Source organism: Xiphophorus hellerii, chromosome 7, assembly GCF_003331165.1.
Source record: "Xiphophorus hellerii strain 12219 chromosome 7, Xiphophorus_hellerii-4.1, whole genome shotgun sequence".
NCBI lineage: Eukaryota > Metazoa > Chordata > Actinopteri > Cyprinodontiformes > Poeciliidae > Xiphophorus > Xiphophorus hellerii.
Window position 1 is genome coordinate 20267496 of NC_045678.1, and position 20292 is coordinate 20287787.

At 37.5% G+C, this 20292-nt stretch overlaps 2 protein-coding genes across 6 annotated transcripts; one reads left to right on the top strand and one right to left on the bottom strand.

The window, feature by feature from the left end:
• Positions 1–48: 48 nt before the first annotated feature.
• ercc1 (excision repair cross-complementation group 1) lies at positions 49–4724 on the bottom strand. Its single transcript, XM_032567824.1, has 9 exons — positions 4532–4724; positions 3942–4367; positions 3698–3801; positions 2249–2348; positions 1429–1505; positions 1074–1173; positions 833–904; positions 379–447; positions 49–291 (listed from the first exon to the last, which is right to left on the bottom strand). Exons 1-9 carry the CDS (start codon positions 4589–4591, stop codon positions 229–231), a joined length of 1071 nt encoding a protein of 356 aa, XP_032423715.1. The 5' UTR covers positions 4592–4724; the 3' UTR covers positions 49–228.
• A 1900-nt stretch (positions 4725–6624) lies between these two features.
• Positions 6625–19694, top strand: sona (SON DNA and RNA binding protein a). 5 transcript variants are annotated; one of them, XM_032567406.1, is made up of 10 exons: positions 6625–6693; positions 9844–9939; positions 10313–10514; positions 11395–11468; positions 11573–13429; positions 13516–13864; positions 14077–14600; positions 14699–15177; positions 15704–15796; positions 17841–19694. In XM_032567406.1, exons 2-9 carry the CDS (start codon positions 9912–9914, stop codon positions 15776–15778), a joined length of 3588 nt encoding a protein of 1195 aa, XP_032423297.1. In that variant the 5' UTR covers positions 6625–6693; positions 9844–9911; the 3' UTR covers positions 15779–15796; positions 17841–19694. The 5 variants fall into 5 exon arrangements, with proteins under 5 accessions (XP_032423297.1, XP_032423296.1, XP_032423299.1 ...); XM_032567405.1 differs by having other exon boundaries at positions 6628–6790; XM_032567408.1 differs by having other exon boundaries at positions 6628–6790; positions 17903–19694.
• The last annotated feature ends 598 nt before the right edge of the window (positions 19695–20292 follow it).

Sequence of the window (20292 nt, forward strand, 5' to 3'; positions counted from 1 at the left end):
CACTATATCACACAGTGAATCAGTAATCAATACACAAAGGGGAGAATATACTGTAGAAAAATAACATTTATTACTGTAAAAAACATAGCCTTCAAAACATAGAACAGCATAAAATGGTTCACGTATTTTTAAAATCAAAATAGTTTGTGCTTACAATTAAGTACTTTAAATTGTGTCTTAGTTAAGGTTGTTCAATGGGACAGCTTCTTTTCTTCAATTCTTTCCATGTCAGCTGTTGTTTGTTCTTGACTTCAGAAAAGGCTTATGTAGGACATCATAAAGACGTTTCGCCTGTCAACGCAAAAGGTAAACCAGCAATGTTCAATAAATGCTTGGCATAATCATTATGAGCCTTCCTTAAGATCCATATGTCTTCACCTTTTGTGGTCCGAGGCCCGGACAGAGAACCAAGTCTTCTTTAGAGGCATTGATGATTCCCTCTACAGACTGGACAAGAAGTACAAAGCACAGTATGTTATCTGTATAGTGCCCGCAGCATTCTATCTAAGTCGAGTTAACAGTTGAAACAGAACAGTTAATGTGCTAAAATATTGAAATGAAAAAAATCAAGTCATTTTATAAAACATTTCATAATAAGATATATTTTTAATTTCTTCACAATTAAGAGCATCCAGCTGAGAAGACTGATAAGAAATGGGAACAAATTACCAAGCACTCTGTAGATTTCTGAGCTTAGACTTAAAAAAAAGGGTGAATTTTATATGGTCTGTATTAAATATTCTTTCGTAGCTCCTGTGTGAGTAATATATTGTCCATTCTGGAAATAAGTCAATCCAAGACGGCCTCATAGTTGTTTCCCAGAAATACTCACAGAAAAAGTGGATAGCAAGGTTGTGGCATCTGTTTTGTTAATAGACTTCACAGTTGTCAGGCAATCTGTAACCTTTAAAGAAACACAAATCATTTATGTGCTGGTACAAAGTTGACTCAGCTGTATTTCAGTTTTGTATAATCTATTTTTAAATAAATAATATTAGTCTATTTTGTTGTGGGAAGAAATGTACAGAATAATCAAATTTCTAACACAAAACAAAACAAAAATACAAACAGACCTTTGACAGGTAGTCTTTTTCAACTTGTTCCTTCAGAAGATCCGCTGGCTTCTTCTCATATGACTTGTATGTTTCAAGGTAACGTCCTGCTTCTTCTGGACTGCCAATTTAATATTAAGTAAAATAAAGAGAGAAAAGTGCTCAACTGTGGTTCACAAGTTTATTTACAGTAAATGAAATTATTTAAAAACTATAAACAAAGGCCATCTTAGGGTGGTCATGCTAACACATACAATTCGGTGACATAGAACAAAAAATACAAACTTAGCTTTATCATTTCTTTACACAATTTAAACGTGCTGAAGAAGTTAAAGAGTTTCTCTGAACACTGATGTATGACATTTGTTAATTTTACCTCCAAGCCAAGATAAGAGTGCAGTCGGCCATAACACAGATGCGAGCCAGTTCCTTTAAAGCGTGATGAGGATCTTTCTGTACATATAAAACCAAATAAATTTACACTTTGATATTATACATTACTCTTAATGATGAACTCTTACATTAAATGGTAAGACAGTAGGCTTATTTTTCAAATAGGCCAATTTTATGACATCTGGTATTTTTTGCTGCATGTGATGCCAAAAATAGCAACCAGCTGCACACTTCAGTTGTACAGTTGTAAGCAAACCCAATTCTGTGGAAGCAAGATACACTTCATAGATGAATAGTTCTATAAGGGGAGCTCACATTACAGTTAGTCTTCTGTTAAAGCTGATTTAAATAGACTGACGGTAACGGAAGACGGCACAAGGATGTTCTGCTTACAAAATTATTTGTGTTACCATTTTATATACATCTATTTAAGTATGAAATAGTAGCCTCGAGCATTTTTTAATTATTTTTAGATCTTTGAACAAATTGTTTTACTTTACAAATAGTAAAGTGAAATTCATCTGAACACAGACAAGCATTAAAGTAAATTTGGAATCTACTGTAAGTTTAAATTACATAGGTAAGAAAAGTAATGTTTACTACTAGAACAAAAGCATATTTTGAAATGTACTGTTACTCTGTATTAGTGGGTGTTGCACAGCAAATTGAAAAATGATAAATACAGATAAATATAAAGATTCAGCAAACTATGTCACATTCTTTTCTGATAATAGTGTTTGGCTGCAAGTGATGTATCAACCTTAAACGCAAGTCCGCTGTGACAGTGATTAAACATTACTTACCACATCAACTTGAACCAGCAACACACGTAAGGTGAATGTACTCCCAAGCTGCTTTAAACGGTCATGGATGTAGTTTGGATTTAGGTTGTGATACCTCAGGCTTCAAATCAGGGCCAAAGCCATCATCATGAAAAAGAGAAAAAAATCACAAAACATAAAACAGAACAAGCATTAGGACAAACTTCCCGAATCAAACAGAAAAACACCACTCCATGTTTCCTAAAAATGATTTACCTTTTGGAACAGAGATGCACAATAGATCTCAATTAATCATCATAGCAACATCAGTGCATCAGTGCAATTCAATAATAGGAATGTACCGTTTGTAATGCAATAATAGGAAGGAAGAGTCAGCAATATCAGGCAAGATAAAAGTTAGAAATTAACACCAAAATATCTAAACAAAATAAGTCAGAGTCAACATATTGCAGAAACAAAATCCAGTTTAAAAACAGAAGTTGTACTGGTCACTTAAAACCTTTAGGAAAGATTTAAACTCTTCCCAAAACACACAAAAATAAGCTTTAGTCTAATTTGAAGATTAATCCATTGCCAAGGTGCAAAAAATGAGAACACAGTTCTGCCAAGTTCAGAAACAATTCTGGGCATCCTCCATAAATCATTGAAAGTCATTGAAGGTGTTAGGAAGGTACTCAAATGAGAGGAGGAGTAGACTCACTAAAGCTTTGTACACAAAGTATAGTGCTATTGTCTCATAGGCTTAATAAAGCCACAAGAAAAATCCCCATTAAAAACAAAGCGAGCTATTCTGAACAATAAATCAAAAGAGTCACAATAGGCAGAACCTAAATTGTGAAGTGTGGAGAGAGCAGTATTAACATAAATATCAATAATCAAGAACACTCAAAAATGTATCTTGGGCAAGTTTTATTCACTAATGAAATAAAACATGCCCTACTTTGACAATAAAAGTTTAGTCTTAGTTGTTTTAATAATAAAGGGTGTCACAAAGCCAAATACAATGTTACTGTCAATAAGCTCTCCACCTATGGTAGGAATTCAAATATCTAAAATTTCAAAATTATTTAGAAGGGGGCTGCATAATATTTTTCAACAACAGATTCAGTCCGTATAACAATATTGCAAAGTACATCTGAAATACATTGACTGCATTCTGTTACAATCAATTTGTCAGGAATTGATGCTTTTTATACCAATAACATATTCAGTCTGCTGGATGGAGTGTTACTGCATGAAAACAGTAACACAGGGAGTACCAAAGATATGAAAGACCCCAAACAGAGTGGTAGACAATGTAATGGCAGATGAGAAGGAGATAATATAGGAGAAGGTGAATTTATTACTTCTGATATCATCGCAATATTTAACAAAAATAGTGCTGCTGCAGTTTCCCTCCACCTCTATTTTAGGAAAAATCTTTGTGAGGAAAAAACACTGCTTACTTCATAGCCCCCTAAAGCCACCCACCTGAGGAAAAGAGCACAAGTTGTCTGTCCCAAGACGTAATCAGGAACAACATCTCCAAACTCCCAGGGCACGCTCCTCACAAACTTTAGAATGGGATTACTCCTCTGCAGAAGAAAAAAACAAAAATGTAAACAATTAATAAATCAAAATTGACACTCATCAACAAGCGTGTAATTGTTGATGCACATAAGCATAGATATCTTGTACTTTAGTGAGTCCAATGTATTTACAAGTCCAAGCTTACCTGTCGAGGACTGACAATAATGCTGCTCCCAGATCCCACTGGTTTGGGACCCTGGATGACACTAGGATCTGACTTCAGACTGCTGTTATCCTCAGCAGCAGTCTCGTGTTTTTCATCATTCCTTTTCACCTCCTCGGGCTGAACTTCAGCGCCTTTAACACAGTCTTGAACAGTTTCAGAGCCCCCAGTGAGGGACGACACAGACTCCCCTTGCTGCAGACTGCTGATTCCAGCTCCCTCAGCCCTGACCAGTTTAGAGGGAGCATCTCTCTGTGGAGGAGCAGCTGTTGTAGTTTTACTCTGGACAATGTAATCTGCATAGGAGATGGGCTGCACAGATGATTTTGTAACCGACTCTGTGGCAGACGTAGCTGGAGCGGTTGTGTTTTGTTGTCCTTTGGATAAAGGCTGAAACTGCGGCTTTAGCTGGAAGACAATCAAATAACAATATGAGAATTGATTTGACATATTTTTCACAGTATTGTCCTTAATAAAATATTTTGAAAGACATCTGAAATTGAAGGTTCTTTAAACAGGCTGAAGGGCTAACCATTTAGCTACACAGCTAGTGGCTATATCAAAATACAGACCGGTGTTCTTTCTTTAGTGAAAGCAGAATCGTCCAGATCGATGTGAAACCTCTTCTTCATGTCTTTAATTTTATAAAAACATTTCGCAGTAAAACATGCCCTGAATTTATCCGCAAACTTTTACAAACATTCTTTACTCAACAGAGAAAGCAGGAGACGCCACACTTCCGGGACCAACACTACCAAAATAAAAGCACGACCTTTACATGTAGTTAACAACATTAAACTAACTCCCCCCCCCCACCCCCTCTTTTCTTTTCTTTTCTTTTCTTTTCTTTTCTTTTCTTTTCTTTTCTTTTCTTTTCTTTTCTTTTCTTTTCTATTTATTCTGTCGCTAAGTAAAAGGCTACAAGGTAATGAGTGTAAGTATGTTTTGTTAGGTTTCAGTAAAACTTGAGCTAAACCTTCTATAATTGACTCATAGGATGGAGGACTGAAAAATACAAAATAGATACTTTAAGTTACTTTTTTAGCAAGCTTTAAACAAAGGATCTAAACATATTACTTCAAATAAATTGCCTCTGACTTTTTTCTTAAAATCTACAGGTTTGTTTTAGTCCATCTTTTCAGCTTTGCTATGATGTCAAAATCTACTCTATAAATTTTCACTTCATAATTTGACTAATTAGTACACTGCCTCCATGTGGCTTAAAGGGTGAATGTCCTGTCCATTTTGTTTCGTCATCTCTTGTGAACATTTATATAAGCTTCCATAGACATTATTCATGCTAACTTTAAAAAATTTTTCTCAAAATGCTTTTCTGGGCAGGCTTGACAAATGCCCCTCTTGGAGTCAGTTTGAAAACATTTCATCTGATGAAAAATGATGAGAAATAAATGCATCCTATATTTATTTATTCATTTATTTCCTAGGATTAATTTTAGAATTATACAAGTCTCTTAAAAATCTAGCTACCAGTGATCTATTCTTTAATTTTTTTTTGCAATAGATAAATATACTTTTATATACTTTTGAAAATCAGTTGTAAGACAATGCAGTCACCTTTAGTTTATTACACTGATCAGTAAAAATCTAAGAAAGACTCTTTGATTTTGCAGCAATCTCAGAGCAAGCACATGTTAGCAGTGGAATGGAACAACTCTCTTTGAGATGTAGAATAATTTTAATAAGGAAAGACAGCCAGCAGTGTAAAGAGGACTGACTGGGAGTTTGAGAAGACAGAAGACATGCAAAAAAAATACAGAGGCACTGGTCTAAGAGTATTTTATGGGTTGAAGAAAAAGGGTCATGAGTCTAATCACATGGTCAGCTGCACAGAAAAAACTCAGAGGACTGTGCTCACCATTCCTTTCCACTTTGTACACCTCAGACTTCCAGTACAAAACAGATTCCTGCCATCTGCAGAAATATTTTAATGACTGCTTTCATCAGGTGCATGAAGTATTCAACAGCCTTTAAGTTGTCTACAAGAAGGGAGAGAACAGATGTAGGTACTTCAGTATTTGCTGTATATCTTTTAGAAGTTTGTTGTGTAAGGGAAATCTCTTTTGCCATCACTGACTGAGGCAAAAGTGTCAGAACCAGAGAGCTATAAAGGTTGATAAATAAGGCTGGTTCTGTTTTGGGGACTTCTCTGGAACATCTGCAGATTATTGTGCAAAAAAGGATTAATCATAAAATCAAGACAATTACAGACAACTCTGAGCATCCTTCTCAATAAAACAACAGCATCTTCAGACAGAGGCTTCCTCTGAGTTGTTGTAATACATGAGAGCTTTCCTGCCCATGCCCATTAGCAACTCTTTGAGGAAAAAAGGGTCACAACAACATGTAATTTCCCGCTGGTATTAATTAAGTATTCTTAAACTGAATTGTATTGAATTTTTATTTTGATCTTACTCAGGTCCAAGTTTGGACTAAATGATACAGCATACTTGGTCACAAACATTTGCTCATGGTCCGCTGTCAAGCACAAAAAACACAGTTAACTTGGCAAATAATTGACACTAAATCTTTTGAGAACCACTAAAGGTAGTCCAAGCGGTCCCATTTACAACCTAAAAACAGCGGCTTTTCAGAGTCACTGGTTTACTGTGGTGTTGCCTGGGAAACAGTGACGCAGTCATTCAAACCGCGCACCATGGCATGCTGGGATACCTTTCTCCATCATGGCGGAGCAGAGAGCAAGCTAACGTTAACGGTTAGCATATTCAACAACTGCTTGATTTCGCACAATTCAGCGCAGTACTCGTCTGCCTTTTTCTCTACACGAACCGGAGCCATTTAACGTAAACCGGGTAAATATGCGCTGTACAGTTAAAAACTCTGACAAAGGAACAGCTTTGCTTTGTTGACATCACTTGCAGCTAAATGTTTAGCAGCTACATTAGCTTCAAGGTTTGAGCTGCTAGTGCGTTGTCGGTGTGTGAGGCCGCATCTTCCTGCAAGGACGATATTTGGCTCTTGGGGCTAATAATTTTATAAATGTTTTAAACAGTTTTCAGAACTTTTCAAATATGGCGTATTTTATTCTTGCGGATCAGTTTGAGTTGACTAGCCAAAGCCATCGGCTACCATATGTGGATGAATGTTAGTCAGGGCATTGTAGGCCTGACACTGGTCAACGTTATCTAACGTGTTTACGGGATGGCGATGTGCAGAACTTTGTTCAAATTTAGCTCCGCTTTCAACGCAGCTTTTTGGTTGCGGCAAATCAGTACTTAGTCAGGTTTCATCTGATAATATTTTACGTTGTGAATGAATTAAGTGAATTAGTCGGATTCATTCATTAAAAATATAAAAAAAGCTTCTTGTGGATTTAATATTATGTCGCCTGTTTGGGCATTATTTCATCAAGTACCATCCATTAAGGGCTATTAATATATGGCGTGAATTGTTTTTTGTTTGGTTCTTTAGTACCGTTTTGCAAGCGTAGTTTGACTTCTTGTGATTTGTAAGATATGCACTCTACAGCAGATATGTACTACATGCCGCTACTGGTGGTTTATACTCAAGATCATGTTGGTGACTACATCCTTGTTTGTGTGGTGCTGTTATTAGTATTCTTTTTTAAATAAATGTTTTTAGAGCAATTTAAAAAACAAACAAACCACTATATAAAATGTTTAAATTACTTTCTTAACTTTATTTTCAAGAGTTGTTTCACAAAACAAAAACAACCAAAGATCATGTTAAAACGCATTGAAATAACTTTTAAAGGATTCCAAGATTATGGTAGTTGGTTAAAAAATAAGACAATTACAGTAGTTCAAACATTGAAATTCAAGGACACTTGATGTATGTAAATACTAACATTTCTATTCAAATGTACATTTTGTTAAATAGAAATGACAATAACTGGCAATAATTTACAAAGCATATTCTAAATATCTCAGTATGTAGTTCTGTGAATAAGTATTTATTTACCCCTTAAAGATATCTTCTGTTTTGTATATTTGGTTACACTTAAAGAAAAACTATTTTTAATATCGGGCAAATTTATTATAAGTAGATACTACAAGCAGGGTGTATATGATTTATTTATTAAAAGTTAATCTAAACAGTCTGACCTTGTGTGAGAAAGTAATCACACTCCGTAAAAATTATGAACATAATATGATGAACAACCTTTTTCCCCACTGTTAGATTTGAAGAATCAATAAATATCTTAAACACAACTTGTTGGGCAGCAAAAAGTACACTTTTTGCAAGGAGTTCAAGAACTAATGAGAAGTAATCATTAGCATAAGTCTAGAAAGTTTTATAAAGGCACTTCTAAGGCTTTGAGATGCAGTGTGAAATATTATTCTCAAATAGAGAATATAAGAAACAGCGAGAAACCTTCCTAGGAATGGTTGGTCTATCAAAATTAAATCGAGAGGTCATCACCAACCAGCCAAAAATATCTTGATAGTTCTTTTAGACTAGGGAAACATATTCTGTGTTACTGGTGAGACAACAGTGAAACTTTTTGGTAAGTGGAGGATTCATGTAAAACACGACCTTTTAGAAAAAGGACATCGGTCATACCTATATTCAAACATGGTCATGGTAGTGTGATGGTCTTGAGCTGTTCAGAACACTAGAGTTCTGCAACAAGTCAATGATCCAAAGCAGATCATCTCTGAATTACTCAGTAAAGCACAGACTTAAATACGATTGAGATGCTGTGAGCGAAATAGATCATTCATGTTGGAAAACTTTAATTTAATTGTGAAACAGTTGTGCAAAGCAGAGTGGACCAAAAATTCTTGAGTAAAAGACTCAAAGCCAGATATCACACACATTTGATGGCAGTCAAAGGGTAGGGTTGTTCCACCCTTATAGGGTAATTACTTTTTCACATTGGGCCAGGTTGACTTGGATAGCTTTATTTCTTTAATAAATGAAATCATCATTTGAAACTGATAAGTTTAATTATTCTGGATGTATTGGTCTGATATTAACATTTGATGACCTGAAACCTTTAAGTGGGGCAGAAAAGCGAAGCAAGGGGGTAAATACTTTTTCCACAGCTCTGTTTTTTGTTTTAAGAGTTGCTCTGTTGAGCCAATGTTTGAAATATTTTGGTAGTAATGATTATATTGTACTGTTCTATGGAAGACACTGTACCTCTTCAGAGAATTCGTTTATATCTTTCTTTATAATTTAATTTGTACTAGATCAGTTTTTTGAAAGTGGAAATTGCCGAACCAGTTGGTCATTGTAGTTACTTTATTGTTCTTATTAATCTAGCAAAGCCTGTGTTACTAAGAGAGAGGAATTGCTTGTGAAAAATGGGCAAAGGAGCAAAATCAGCATGGAGACGACATGAATGTGCCAGTGTTTGAATCATCCAGGACACCTCTTTGATTATTTTGTTTTTCATTATAGTTAAAAACCAAATAATTGAATGATGTTCAAAAATTACTTTGTCAAAGCCATCTGCTTATATTTTGTAGCTACCTTGCTGAGAGATTACCAGTTTTGTCGAACCTAAGGCAGGAGAAATGCTGGCAGATTATGCAGATGTTTTATTTTTCTTACATAACTCTTTGAAAAGGATTTTAAAGTGGAATTCTTTTTTCTTTGCGTTGAAAGCCTTCATGCTCAACTTTTTTCCAGGGTTGTTTTAATTTGTTTTTGACTGAGATTCTCTGTGTTGGTGTTTTCAGGGTTTCTAAAACTGTCTGTGGTTTAGCTAATAGGTTGATTTAATTTTTGGCTCATATGTAGGTTTAAATAAATGTTAGCCAACTGAGAGACAAGCACTGCTCTGCTTACACCAATGATATGCTTGAGTTAAATGCATAAGTGCTGTTTAGTTATAATGTATCTTTAGATTTTATTACCTTTGTTTTTTCCCCCACAGCATTTGTTGAGAGAGATCCACTCCAGCATCACTAAGAGAGCTCTTTACCACATTTCTGTGCTGCCGTAATGGAAAGTGCAGTGGACGTTCCATCAGGTACATAATGCGTAGCGCTCCAAATCTGTACTTGACCAGTGTTGCCTTCATTTCTTCTAATCTTTTTTTAATTTACGTAGACGTTTTTATATGCTACATTTTATTTTGTCTAAAGATATATTTTTTAATTACGTCTGGAAAATCTATTAGGCAGATGCCTGTTTGTGTGCTCTTTGATTCAATTCTGCTATAATTTCTTGAAAGGATCATTTGCACTGCCGTTTAAGAAACATTGGTTGATTACTGGACATGAACCACTTTGGTCACTTCCAAGACAATCTCTGCATAATCTCCTGATGATTTACCTGTATTTTGTTGTGGATTTTAAAAAGAGTTGTGTAACTAAAATACTTGTTACTACATATGTGTACAGGTGAGGATGAAGCGCCTGAGAAAGATGACGTGAATATCAAGGAAGCTACTGAGGCGCCCCACAAGAAAAACAAGAAGCACAGAAAACACAAAAGCAAAAAGAAGAAGAGGAGGAGAAAAGGCGAGAAGGAGAGCAGTTCAGAATCTGGCGCAGAGTCGGATGTAGAGCCTCCACCTCCACCAAGAAGGACCACTAGAGCCAGGTCAGACAAAAATAGATATTTTTTTCCATTAAATATTTTAAATAAAATCTTAACTCTGAAGCAAAGTAATTTATTAAGTCCTGATAAACTGAACCCAAACAACATTTCTTGATTACATTTTGGTAATAAAACACCTATATTTAATGTTCACATTGCTGTCCTAGCTTTTAAACATTCATTTTGTTAACTATAACAATTTACTTGTAAGTTTTTGCATTACTGTTGATTCCTGGGGTTTAATTTGTGCTGGAGGACTGGTGCCTGTCCTCAGTAGTCAAAAGAAGAGCCTTAAAAAACAACAAACAAATCCGATGGTGCCAAATATGGCTGCTGTATGGCATCAAGTTAAAACATATTCAAGATTAAAACTCTTCCTGTCCCTGTCTATTTAAAATGTTTCACAGTTTTAGTACCCTGCATTCCACAGTTAACAACGCTTAAACTAAAACAAAGTTTTATATATTTAAGTATGCTGTTGGCAAAAAGACCCCAAATAAGTAAATGATTGCCGAAATGATCTCCAACCAATTACAGAAAATTACCTATACAATGAAGAATAAACCAAAAAAATCTCATCATATTTGGGACTCCCTCAAATATAATAGAAATGTCCGTGGACATGTAAACAGTGATCCATTGTGATAACGGATAGAGAATAGAAATGTTTTATAAAAAGGGATAAATTTGAGTTTTATTTATTGATCTGATTCCTACTCAGGAACTGGATTATACTATGGGTTCATTTTGTAATATTCTCAAAATAAAAATAATGTTTAGAACATTTTTATTTCAACATGAGCAAACATCCTACTTTGCTCATGTCGACAATTATTCAGTGTTTTAGACATGGGAAGTAAATTGGATACATTTTTTGCTTTAGTGCCAGATTGGCAGCAGCAGCCGGAACTGAAAACACAGGACTGAAAGAGGAGAAAAGAAAAGATGCAGTTACAGGTAAATGGAAGTGACACACAACCATAATTTGTGTCTTTTTTTAAAGTAATGCAATAAATACCTTTGGTAATATTAACTGTGACTATTTCTTTCCCATTGTGTAGATACAGATGGAGGCTCAAAATCTAAGAAACATAAAAGACAAGCTGCCAAAAAGAAAAAAAAGAAGAGAAAGAAAGATGAAAAGCAAGAAAAAAAATCATCCCGCTCGCCATCTGACAGCAGCTCAGCTTCAGGTTCTGACTCTGAAGGTGAAGGAGGTAAAACAGCTGGCAATGGAAAATATTCTCCAGCTGTTTCGTCTGACCTCAAGGAGCCAACATCCCGACCAGATCCAAAGGACAGCCAAGGGGAGGAGCAAGTTGCTCCCATCTTAATGCAAAAGCCTGAATTGCCTGAAGTGAAGAAGGAAGAAATATCAGACATGGAAGTCCCCTCCACTGAAGAGAACCATAGTTGCGCCAATGAAATAGAAAAGGATAAAGAAAAGGATAAGACATCACCCTCTGCTGGCCAAGATGAGATAACACAGACAGACACTGTTGAGGTGAAGATTGAGAGCAATTATGGAGAAGCCAAATTCATGCATGTACAGGAATTACCTGACATTATCCCAAAACAGGAAGGCACTACTCCAAAAGATGACCTAATCCTGAAAGATCAGACCAGTTTAGTACCAGAGGCAAAGGTCAAGGAGCCTGATTCACCCCGGCCTTTGTCTCCTTCTAAGAGCTTAGAAATTAAGAGGTCAGAATTGGCCCCCAGCCGCTCACCGTCACCCTGTCTTATCAAGCAAGAAGCTGAGGTTCATCCAGAAGAATTAACAAAAGAACGATCCAGAGCTCCTTCTAGATCAGGCTCCAAGGAAAAGCTGCCTTCATCTCCTCAGAAGAGTCAAAGGCTCTCTCACTCCAAGTCCCGCTCGCCCTCTCCTAAAACCAAGAAAACATCGCTCTCACCATTCCAAAAGTTGAAGAAGAGATCCAGTCGTCGGTCCCGATCCACCTCTCTTTCTGCCACTCCAATGAAGAAGGCGTCAAAATCTCCAAGCAAGTCCAAGTCTCCTAAACGACGGAAGAGTTCTGTGTCTGTTTCCCCAAAGCGACGCAGAAGTTCTCCATCTCCCAAAAGAAAAGTGTCACGATCCCCTAAGCGTGGAGGGCGGCGGTCCCCCTCCCTGTCTCGTTCTCCAAGGAGACGACGACGGTCCAAGTCACGTTCCCGTGGAGGTAAAAGGCGCTCCAGGACCCGGTCGCCAAGGCGAAGTGGTGCAGTTGGTCGACGTTCATTGTCACGTTCCATCACAAAAATCCGTCGCTCTCACTCTAGGTCTAGACGCCCTGTTGGTCGCTCTAGATCAAGATCAGCAGCCAGGCGTGCAGGGGGCAGGCGCTCCAGGAGTCGCTCCTTGTCTCGGCGCAGGAGGACACCACCACCCAGATCCCGCCGCTCACGGTCTCGATCTGCCCGCAGGAGCAGACGAAGTCGTTCAAGATCCATTGTCGTGCTTAAGCGCAGCCGTCGCTCCAGATCCAGGAGTCCTCGCAAACGGTCCAAATCAAGAAGCCCTCCTCCACGACGGCGGTCCAAATCCCGTTCAGCAGTTAGAAGACGTTCTCGATCTCCTGGAAGGAGGAATCGCTCGCCACCAAGGTCCGGAAAACGCTCAAAATCCCGCTCTTTGTCTCGAAGACACCGATCACCTCAGCCGAGCAAAAAGAGGTCAAAATCTCCACGAAGGAGTCGAAGGAGGTCAAAGTCTAAATCTGCCTCTCGAGGTTTAAAAAAATCTAAATCCAGGTCAAGGTCTGAATCTAGTGATGGAAGATCTGAAAGTTCATCTTCAGCAAGATCAGTATCTAACCCACCACTTAAAGAGAAGAAGGCTTCCCCTCCTGCCAAGGAGAAGACACCAGAAGAAAAAATTGTTGAAGAAAATGGCACACCGTGTTTTGAAGCAGGTAAAACTTTTGTTAGGTTATTAACATTATAAATACATTTAAGTGAAATAAATATTGAGGTGATTATGCAATTTGTATGCATCTAGCAGGTGATCTGAAACCATTGCCTTCCGCAGCTGACGCTGCACCCCAAAGTGAGAGTCCCTCGGATACGTTGCAGGATCAGCCCACTCAGCTTGCAAACTTGCCTGCTCCCAGTTCAAGATCTGCTTCCCAAGAGCCAGCCAGCGGCCCAGGTGGTTCTGATTCTTCAGAAGGCTCAGATGACGATGAGGAATCTCCAGTCAAAACTGTGTCAAAGAGCAAGAAAAGCTCCTCAGGTTCAGCATCTCCAGAAGTACCAAAGAAGCAGCTTTCCAAGTCACGCTCACCTGCTGATCGCCGGAAACGTTCTCGCTCGACATCCAAGCCGGCATCCAGAAAAAAGTTGTCCAGGTTTGTATTATGAGGTTTTTTAAAAGGGGTTTGATGTTGGTTAACTTTGTAAAATTAGGTCTTCAGTTGGTATAAAAATATCCAATACAAGTCAGGCATTGAAATTTGATGAGTCTTCCTTCTTTCTCAAGTTGATTTCTGACTTATAGTCTGCATTGGAAAGCGTCATTGTGTGCAATTATTAATTCTTCTGCATATTTATCCTTCCTAAGGTCCAAGTCTCCGGTTAGGAAAAAAGACTCCGTCTCTCCGTCGCAAAGAAAAAAGCGACGGTCCAAATCTCGGAGTCCTGCTCGACGGCGGAGATCACGCTCACGTTCTACCACACGGCGCAAGCGTTCTGGCTCCAAGTCACGCACCAGGAACCGCCGGTCGAAATCCCGCTCTCCAGCTCGCAAGAGGCGATCTCGTACACCGAATGCCCGGGGAAGGAGGAGGTCCAAGTCCCCGGATAGGAATAAGAGATCTAAAAGCCGCTCCACAGGCCGTAGGAAAAGATCCAGATCAGGAGACAGAAGCAGGCGATCACGGTCCCGCTCCTCAGATCGCAGACGCAGGTCAAGGTCACGAGGTCGAGGAAGACGGCCAGCATTCCGCAGTCGTTCATTTGACAGACGAGACAGATGGAAGAGGGAACCAAGTCACTCTCCAGTTGTCATTCTCCGCAAGCAACGCCGCTCAGGGTCCCGATCACGACGCAGTGCTAGCAAAACACCTCCAAGGCTAACTGATCTGGGTAAAACATTTAGTTTGTGAATAAATAAACTGCGTGCACCAACCTTCTTGTTTGCATTACCCCTTCCTCTGTCTCATTTTCACTCCTTTTCTCCTCAGATAAGGACCAGTTGCTTGAAATAGCCAAGGCGAATGCTGCTGCCATGTGTGCCAAGGCAGGGGTTCCTATTCCAGAAAGTCTTCGGCCAAAAGCTATTCTCCAGCTCCCTCTCCCTACCCCGTCCCCGGCCCCAATTTCGTTACCTTTACCGTTACCTCTTCCAATGGGCATGGGAATGCCAAATATGCCCAATATGGGTCCAATGGGCTTACCAAATATTCCTGGAATGCCCACTATGTCAAACATCACCATGAGTGCTGCTGTGGCAAGTATGACAGCAGCCACCATGACTGCTGCCTTGACCAACATGGGAGCCCTTGCCGCTATGCCACCACTTGCCCCTCTTCCCACCATAACTAATAAACCCCCCCCCAGTCTTGTCCCCCCAACTCCGTCTCTAAACCTGGACCACATTGAGGAAGCAAAGAGGAAAGTCACTCAGCAGGCCAACATACATACCATTAAGGAACTCACAGAGGTAAATGGGCTGAACTGTTTTACAAAATGAATAAACAGCTGTTGCTTCCTCCACTTCCGCACCATTGATTCGTTCATGTTAAATTCTCTCGCTGCTGCTCTATTCCCATGTTCTACTGTGTGACTGATCGCCTTGAGTTCAAACTTTGCGTCGTAAGCGTGTCTCTTAATAGGAGCCATTTTGGGGTCTTTACACAAAACCCAGCGTGCACCGCGCGCTTCTTCTTCTATGGGGGAAAAGGAAGTCGGCGGCTGCTTACCGTAGTTGCGAGACCTGTTGTGGCTCAATATTGGTCCATATATAAGGCGCACTCTCAGCTTTTGAGAAAATTGAAGGTTTTTAGGTGCGCCTTATAGTGCGGAAAATACGGTACTTAAAATTACTAATAAATAAGTGTTGCATAGAGCAGAAATACCAACTGGGAAAATGTGGAAAAGTTAAGATTAAAATTCGGAATATTTAAATTGTAATTATGTACGTCTTACTTCAGAACTAACCAATGTTTCTTTTTGATCTGTTTCTATAGAAGTGCAAGATGATTGCAAATAGCAAAGAGGAGATGGCTGTTGCGAAGCCCCATGTGTCGGATGACGAGAGTTAAAACCATCAAGGCCACAAGGTGAAATCTTCAGCTGATTTTTTTTCATTGCTTTAAAAAAACAATATTCCATTTAAATTAGTTTGATACAAGTTCAATACCTAAACCCAATAAATTTAGTGAAAATTACTGGTACATCTCAGTAAATTTGAATACTTGTAAAAAGTTATTCATAATTCTATTCAAAAACGTGATGCATATGTTAGAGTAATATAAACAGTGATATAGTTCAAGCATTTATTTCTGCTAATGTTGAAGATTTTCGGTTTTGGCTAATAAATAAACCCCCCGTTGCTCAGAAAATGACCAATGACAAATATATTAATACAACAATGTTGGCCCACCTATGGTATGTGTGTCAATATGCCTTACATGTGGTTTTATGTATTACTGCATCAGCACAGTGTGTCATGAAAAGGATCAGCCTATGGCTTTGCTTCAATATTAACGAAGCCCAAGTTTCTTTCATGGTAGCTTTTATTTTATCTGCATTGTGTTCTTCATATTCTTCTACACACTACCTATATTGGGTCTCTATCGGATTTAAGATGGGTGACTTTTCTTATGAATCAAGAACTTTGATACTTTGGTAAATAAATAATAAATAAATACCTAAAATTCTTTAAAATCTCCCATATTTATACCAGTATTTACATGTTTATATCTAGATGAAGGTTAACAAGCCTAACAACAAGAAGTCACATCAATTATTAAAATCTGTCCTGAGTGTTCAGACTACAGTTACCTGCTTTACAATGAATTAAACACCAAGAAATGTTGCAGAGTGGGGGTCAGATCAGCAATGAACAAGTCTGTTGATGTCTGACAGCACAGATATATTCAGTCACTTGAATTACATTATTATTCAGACAAGTTATTTCGGCTACAAACTCCTGGTAAACCCACTTGTGTAGTTTAACAGACAGGATATGATAGGAAAATAAATAAAGTGGAACAAAGCTGCATCACACACACAGGTTTTAAACCATAAAACAGCACCACAGTAAAACTGATGGCTCACTTCTGCAATTTTACAAGTCGTGCACATTGAGCTACATAAAAGTGACAGGACATTCCACATACACAGAGTTTGTGCTTTGCATGAGGCATTTTATAATGTAGTGACCTCAGTGGGTTAAGTTGATTCCAAAAGCTGTGAAAAATAGCTTTCACAGCTTATTTTTATTTGCCAATGCAGCATCCTGATATTGTCTGATCCGAAAAAAAAAAAAAATCATTTTGAGAGCACTTTCTTTTTTCACTTTAATGGGGAAGATTGCAGCAAAGCAAACTCTTATCTAGAAAATCCTATTTTTACAGTGTACCTTAACCAAACGAATGAAACAGATGTACCCTATGTCCTGGAGATGTCTGTATGGTATTACAATAAATAATTTTGATTATTAAAAATATTCAGCATTTGAATTTATATATATATATATATATATATATATATATATATATATATGTGTATATATATACTGTATATACTCATACTCACTGAACCTCTTCACGCATTTATTTATTTTTACAGTCACACTTTAAAGCTTGCTGTCAGCTCATCAGCGGCTCCGCAGCAATGGGGACATTTCTTAATTTAGAATTATTTTCACAAGTCATCACCCGAATAGCATTCAGGTTTTTGTTTTCAACACTTATTTAGGAAAGAGAGAAAAAATTAACAAGTTATCTGTACATATTGGACAATTCTCCTATATAGATTTACCCCTTGGCTTAGTTTTTTTGCTGTTACTCCTTTCCTGTTAGCCAGTCTTCTCTTCTGAATCATTCATCATTTATGATTAGTCAAGCCATTTATCGATAACTCATTAAAACTCCCTGAACCTGTGTTGAATGTATAAAAAGACTTTTAGCAGGTTAACGAGAAATGTCAGCAGTTTTCAGTAAGTTGTTGGATAAAAACTGGTCATAATCTTCATAACCCTTTATTTGCTTCAATTATCCTTCCAAACTTTTTTAAAATTAATTTTACTGACTGATATTCTGTGTTTATCTTTTTTTCTCTGTGGTTAAATATACCTATTTTTGTTTTCTCTGTTTGCAGCCACTTCATTTTAATGACTGAAACAAAATGTAAGATCCCCTAAAGGACCTTCTTTCCCACAGTTCTCTCTGTTAGCCAGATGATCTGACAGAGTGGAGGAGCTCCGTTTGTTGCAGCTATAAAACATAGGAGCGCCGGCAGAGCCAACTGCTCGACACTGCTCCCACGGTTTGTTTGTACAAGAGCTAGAGACTTGCAGACTTTCACCTGTGATGCCACTGAGAAAAGTGGACGCACTGAGGTCCACAGCTGTATGACTGTACAGTGAGTATGTTTGTGTTGATGTCTTTCGCCATCATCCCAACGGTGCAGCTTCTCACCTAGGCAAGACCATTAGAAAACCTGAGGAAGAAACAAACCAAACGAACCTGTGGGTCAAACGCTTTTGTATATGTTCTGAACTTCTCCAAAACTATTTTACCTTTATTTTTCTTTAGGATTGTGTTAAACAGACAACTACTTGTTTTTTTCTATACTCTTTTCAGTTACCTGTAACCCCTGGTTTTATGATCAAATAATGCAGAATAAGTTAAAAGCTAGTTGATCCTCACTTGTGATGTCTTCATACAAATTTGAGTTATAAACGTAAGAGAAAAACAGGATGCAAGATCACATTATTTAGAACATTTTACTATATTAAATACGGAAGAAAAAACTTAAGTACTGTCCTGGTTGTGTGCAAATTACATCTGTGGTTACAGCGCCAATCTCATCTTTGGTGTGGTATTTTGTCTGGGCGTTGTTGGGCTTCGTCTGTTTCGGAATAAGCTTTGCTCTGGATTAAAAATTTTTATGATCACTTTAGAGGAACAAACTACTTGGTATGCGTCGGGAATTCCTACCATCACCTTGAGTTATACTAGATCTTTGTGACTGCATCATTGCTGTTAGTGCTAAAGGACGGTTGAAATAAATGTCATGGATACAAATGTGAAATAAGAGATCAACATTGATGTGATGATTTAAAAACTCCCAAGCCTCAGTAATTTAGTTTTTTTTTTTTTAATTTTTTTATCTAGGGTTATTTTAGCTTCACCTAAGACTGATTCACAATAACATTTTCTTAAATGTGTTTGCAAGCAGTCAAATAAAGCTACTCAAACATTTCACTTTCACTCTAATACATGTTTGTAGCAGTAGTGAATTTTACCTTTATTCGTTTTTTGCTTATTTTTATTTTTTTTAATCTCTGTATGGTCTTCAAAGCAGAAAGCTGAGGGTATCCTGATGTTACTGTGAAATATTTTTGACAATCGGGGTATTGAGATGTTTGTATTAAAGGCACAACAATAGGTGCAAGAAATACAAACACCTTTGTCTTCAGGTGGCCGGTAAAAGTCTGATTAAAGGAGATGCTGATGTGGAAACTTGAGACACCCAACAAGCCCAATCATTCAAACACTTAAGATGTGGAAAAGCTGTTATCTCTGCTTCTATGGTGTGCGCATTCTTGTTTACCCCATTGAATAATTGAAGAACAAAGTCAAACTTGGTGCTCATAAAAACTGTAAGGGACAAGTGTACTCTGATTAAAATAGGATCTTGTCATAATTCATAATTATCTTCATCGGAGGGGCATGTAATTGTTAATTCCATCCAGCTTTTTCACTCATACCCAGGTTTGGTAAACTAGAAAATTATCTCTGAAGATTTGTTTTTGTCAATTTTAATTATACTTGCTCTGTAAAATGTCTTCTTATAACTGTTGAATTGATTTCCTGAGGTAAACTTTAGCTATTTTAATGAGACTAAAACAAGAAAATACATTTTAGGATACTTTTGCTTCTTTGAACAGGATATTGTTGCTTGCTTTGTATATAAATGTGTTGATGATTATTAAAAACCTCAACAAATTGAAACCTTTTCTTTTAAGTGCTGCATTTTACTGAGCAGGTTTTAGAAATATTTCAATGAACTGATTAACAGCTGCAATTATTTAAAAACTGATCAGATACATAAGTCGGTGACCTTTTGCATGTTAATGTTTCTAATCCTGCTTAGAGAACGTAGTTGTATCGATTTATCCTACAGGGGGCGCACTTTCTCTGTTTTCCTTATGTGGTGGTAAATTAAGTAATTCTTTTAGCTTATTTTTTTATACCAGCTAAATCAATGAGCAGACTATGAGCTACAATCTGCTCAAGGCACAGGCCTTTAAATATTTCCAGAACAGCAGAGACTTGAAAGACAAAGTACCATTCAGTCACATTTATAACCAGTCTTAAAACTTAAAAAGTGTTTTTACATGTGGGGAAATGTATATATCCTGATTTTATTTATTTTACTTGTTTGTCTAACTTCAGTGTTTCAGAACATCAAGCCAATTGGTCATGTATATCACAGGTGAACACAAAATGTAGTTTTAAATGAAGATGTTGATTATTATGTGGCTGAATTACAATTCTGCATATATAAGTGGGCCAGTATTCCTCCACACCACTGTAAAATACTC